The 3,655-nt window shown below is 57.6% G+C and overlaps 1 protein-coding gene across 1 annotated transcript in view; it reads left to right on the top strand.

Annotated features, from left to right (window-relative positions):
* CAPN5 (calpain 5) overlaps positions 1-3,655 on the top strand; it is a 64,583-nt gene that overhangs the window by 51,895 nt on the left and 9,033 nt on the right. The window contains exons 8-10 of the mRNA XM_011989744.1: positions 503-696; positions 1,324-1,401; positions 3,252-3,494. Of these exons, the coding sequence (XP_011845134.1) occupies positions 503-696; positions 1,324-1,401; positions 3,252-3,494 (515 nt within the window). The remainder of the gene's footprint in view (positions 1-502; positions 697-1,323; positions 1,402-3,251; positions 3,495-3,655) is intronic.

Raw genomic sequence — 3,655 nt, 5'->3', positions numbered from 1 at the left:
AGACCAGCCTGACCAACATGGAGAAACCCCATCTCTACTAAAAATACAAAATTAGCCGGGCGTGGTGGTGCATGCCTGTAATCCCAGCTACTCGGGAGGCTGAGGCTGGAGAATCGCTTGAACCCGGGAGAAAGAGGTAGTGGTGAGCTGAGATCGTGCCATTGCACTCCAGCCTGGGCAACAAGAGCGAAACTCCGTCTCAAAAATAAAAAACAAAGCAATGTTCCTGAATACTTAACAGTTCCTGGAATATTTAACAACAGCCGAGCCAGTGCACATTTGCGCCAGCATTCCCCTGGGCTGACCCATTGTGGGTACCTTCCTTTACTAAGACTGCTGCCCTTGGGGGTGTTAAAGGTCTGTGAACACAGCACTGCCCCATGACTGCAATTCCCGTCCCATCCTGTAGGTCCCGTGCGGCTTCCTGGCCCTCCAGCACCTGAGTCCCTGGTCTGGGTTCCAGTGTGGCCCTGCCTCTCTCAGCAACTGTGTCCTTCCACAGGCAGTGACAGCAGCTGACATGGAGGCCCGCCTGGCGTGCGGCCTGGTAAAGGGCCATGCGTATGCCGTCACTGATGTGCGCAAGGTGCGCCTGGGCCACGGCCTACTGGCCTTCTTCAAGTCAGAGAAGTTGGACATGATCCGCCTACGCAACCCCTGGGGCGAGCGGGAGTGGAACGGGCCCTGGAGTGACACGTGAGGCCTGGGGATGGGGGTGCAGGCACAGGGCATGAGGGCTTGGACAAGGACGTGTGGGCTTCTTGGAGGAGGTGGCACCAGGGCTGGGCCTTGAAGGAGCTGGGGGAGGATGACACTAGGAATGAATTACTTTGGAGTGGGTGTATGGGGTGATGGATTGAGCACAAGAAAGACCTGGGGCTGGAGGTGAGCTGACCCGTAGCAGGTGTAGAGACCAGCTTGGTGAATGGTGAGGGATGGGAGCAGGGAGGGAGGCCACAGCCCTGAGCAAATGGGGGACCCCTCTGTGCTTGGCTCATGGTCCTGGTGAAGCCAGGATGGGAGTGGAGCCCAAGTGCTAAGTGAAGGAGCCTTCTTCACTGGGGGTCACGCCCCCCTCCTCCCAGCCTGCAGCTTTGCTTCCAGACCTCCCAGCATGGTGGCAGCTCACAGTCCCTTGAGGGAGGAGGCAGGCAGGGCTTCCTGGAGAGGGGCTGGGCATGGCCCCAGTGCCCCTGGCCACACCATGCCGCTGGAGGCCTGGTGCAAGACTGCCCCTCGGGCCTCCTCGCCTTTGCCAGAGAGATCCTGGTGGGCCTGCCTCTTAGACAGCTCCCTTTCTCCTCCCCGGCCCTCACACCCCAGCTCGGAGGAGTGGCAGAAAGTGAGCAAGAGTGAGCGGGAGAAGATGGGTGTGACGGTGCAGGACGACGGTGAGTTCTGGTGAGTGTGTGTGCCCTGGGCGTCCGGGGCTGAGGGGGAGCTTCCCACGGGCCTGGCGGGGAGCACCAGGTGGGGAGTCAGGAGCCAGGCCTCTCCTGCATGCCTCATCATCAACTTGCTGTGTGGCCATGGACAAGTCACACCGTCTCAGAGCCTGTTTCCTCCTCTGTAAAATTACTCGGGCAATACCAGGCCCTTTGATCCCCACAGTCCCCTCTGCCAAACTGAGGGATCCTGGAGCCGCTGTGGCACCCAGACCGAGCCCTTGGCATGCAGGTCAGGGAGTCATCTAAGAGGTGGGCCCACCAGGATCTCCCCAGCAAGGGTAAGGTGATATGAAGCACAGTCCAGCACCAGCAGTGTGGTGTGGCGAGGGGCACTAGGTCTATGCCCAGTCCCTCTCCAGGAAGCCCTGCCTGCAGCCTGCCTCCAGGGGCCCTCTGGCAGCCTGATTTCTGAGATTAGGTAGCAGAGGCTCCCAGAGGAGCTAGCTCCTAAGCTGAGACTTGAGTTATAGAGTAGCCCTTGGTGGGCAAGGAAGGAGACGTGGCACCGAGGTGAGAGAACACAGCTGGGTTTGAGAGGGGAGCTAAGTAGGTACATGGGTGAGCTGGGAAGATGACAGCAGCTCAGCTTAAAGAGCCCAGTAATTGGCTGGGTACAGTGGCTCATGTCTATAATCCCAGCACTTTGGGAGGTCGAGGTAGAAGGATTGCTTGAGGCCAGGAGTTTGAGACCAGCCTGGGCAGCATAGTGGGACCCCATCTCTACAAAAATGAAAAATTAGCTGGGTGTGATGATGTACCCGTGTAGACCCAGCTACTCGGGAGGCTGAGGTGGGAGGATTGCTTGAGCCCAGGAGGTTGAGGTTATAGTGAGCCATGATCGCGCCACTGCACTCCATCCTGAGCAAAAGAGCAAGACCCTGTTTCAAAAACAAAAAGAAAAACCCCAGTAGTAATAAGGGTTCATCCTGCATTCATCCAGCCTGCATGAGTCCTGAATGTGGGCCAGGCTCAGTGTCACCCCTCAGCAGAACCTGATATGTAAACTCAGCCCCTTCCTGGAGGGGTACAGGCATCCTGTGTGTGCTGAATTTTTTCAGGGCCCCCAGGCAGACCAGGGGCAGATGGCAGCGGTCCTGGCACCCAATGAGGAGCCCTTCTGCAGGTGTCAGGTCAGCTGCCGCAGAAGGCTACCCAGGCCACTTTGCCAGTCTTGCTCAGGGGTCAGCAGATAAAAACACAGCAGAACTACTTGTCTTCAGAAAGAGTTTCTTCCGAAGGCCTTTCTCTTACATGTTCACAGTTAATTCACTACCCCCTGCCCCCACCAGCCCGCTGGAGGCGTTCACAGTGTGCAGTGACCATAGCAACACCCTGGCCGCTGCAGCACGCTCACCATGGGGTTCCCACCATCCACTTAAGCCTCACAACAGCCATGGAAGATCGTGGATGCAGATGTGCTTTATAAACTGTAGAGGGCAGCAGACAGTAGTTATTAACACAATCATTCAGGACAGTAACAGCCTGCGTTTGCCCATGTGCTCTGTCTGCTGAGAGTTGCATTGCCTGCTTTGATTACATTACCTAATTCCTTCGCCAGCTCTGAGATGGGCACCCGCTGTTAGATTCAGCCCCATTTTACAGGCGAGGAAACAAGTCAGAAAAGAGGTTAAGGGTCTGTGCGATGCCATGCCCATGCCCTTGTGTGGGCTTAGCTCTCCTCTCAAAGCCAGCTGTGTTCTCTCACGTCTGGGCCATATGGACATATTAGGTGGCTGGGCTGGGGGGCCAGGAGCCTGGAGAGGTGTGGGGGCGGTACCCTGCTCAGCCCCTCCCCACATCCAGGATGACCTTCGAGGACGTGTGCCGGTACTTCACGGACATCATCAAGTGCCGCCTGATCAACACATCCTACCTGAGCATCCACAAGACGTGGGAGGAGGCCCGGCTGCATGGCGCCTGGACACTGCACGAGGACCCGCGACAGAACCGCAGTGGCGGCTGCATCAACCACAAGGACACCTTCTTCCAGAACCCGCAGGTGGGCGTTCTCAGGGACCCCCACCCTGCCCCTGCAGCAGCTGTGGGGTGCTTTGCCACTGTCCTGCCAGGGACTCCTGTTTGACCTTGGGTAATCCCTGTCCCTCCTTGGGCCTCAGCAAATCTGTCTGTACAGTGGGGGTTAGATGGGGTTACATCGGTCCCATCTGGGGGTCATGAAGCCCCCAGCCTCACAATCTGACCTACAG

This window comes from Mandrillus leucophaeus, unplaced genomic scaffold, assembly GCF_000951045.1.
Source record: "Mandrillus leucophaeus isolate KB7577 unplaced genomic scaffold, Mleu.le_1.0 Scaffold360, whole genome shotgun sequence".
Taxonomy (NCBI): Eukaryota; Metazoa; Chordata; class Mammalia; order Primates; family Cercopithecidae; genus Mandrillus; species Mandrillus leucophaeus.
Note: the sequence above shows the minus strand (reverse complement) of the source record. Positions and strands in the feature narration are given on the sequence as shown.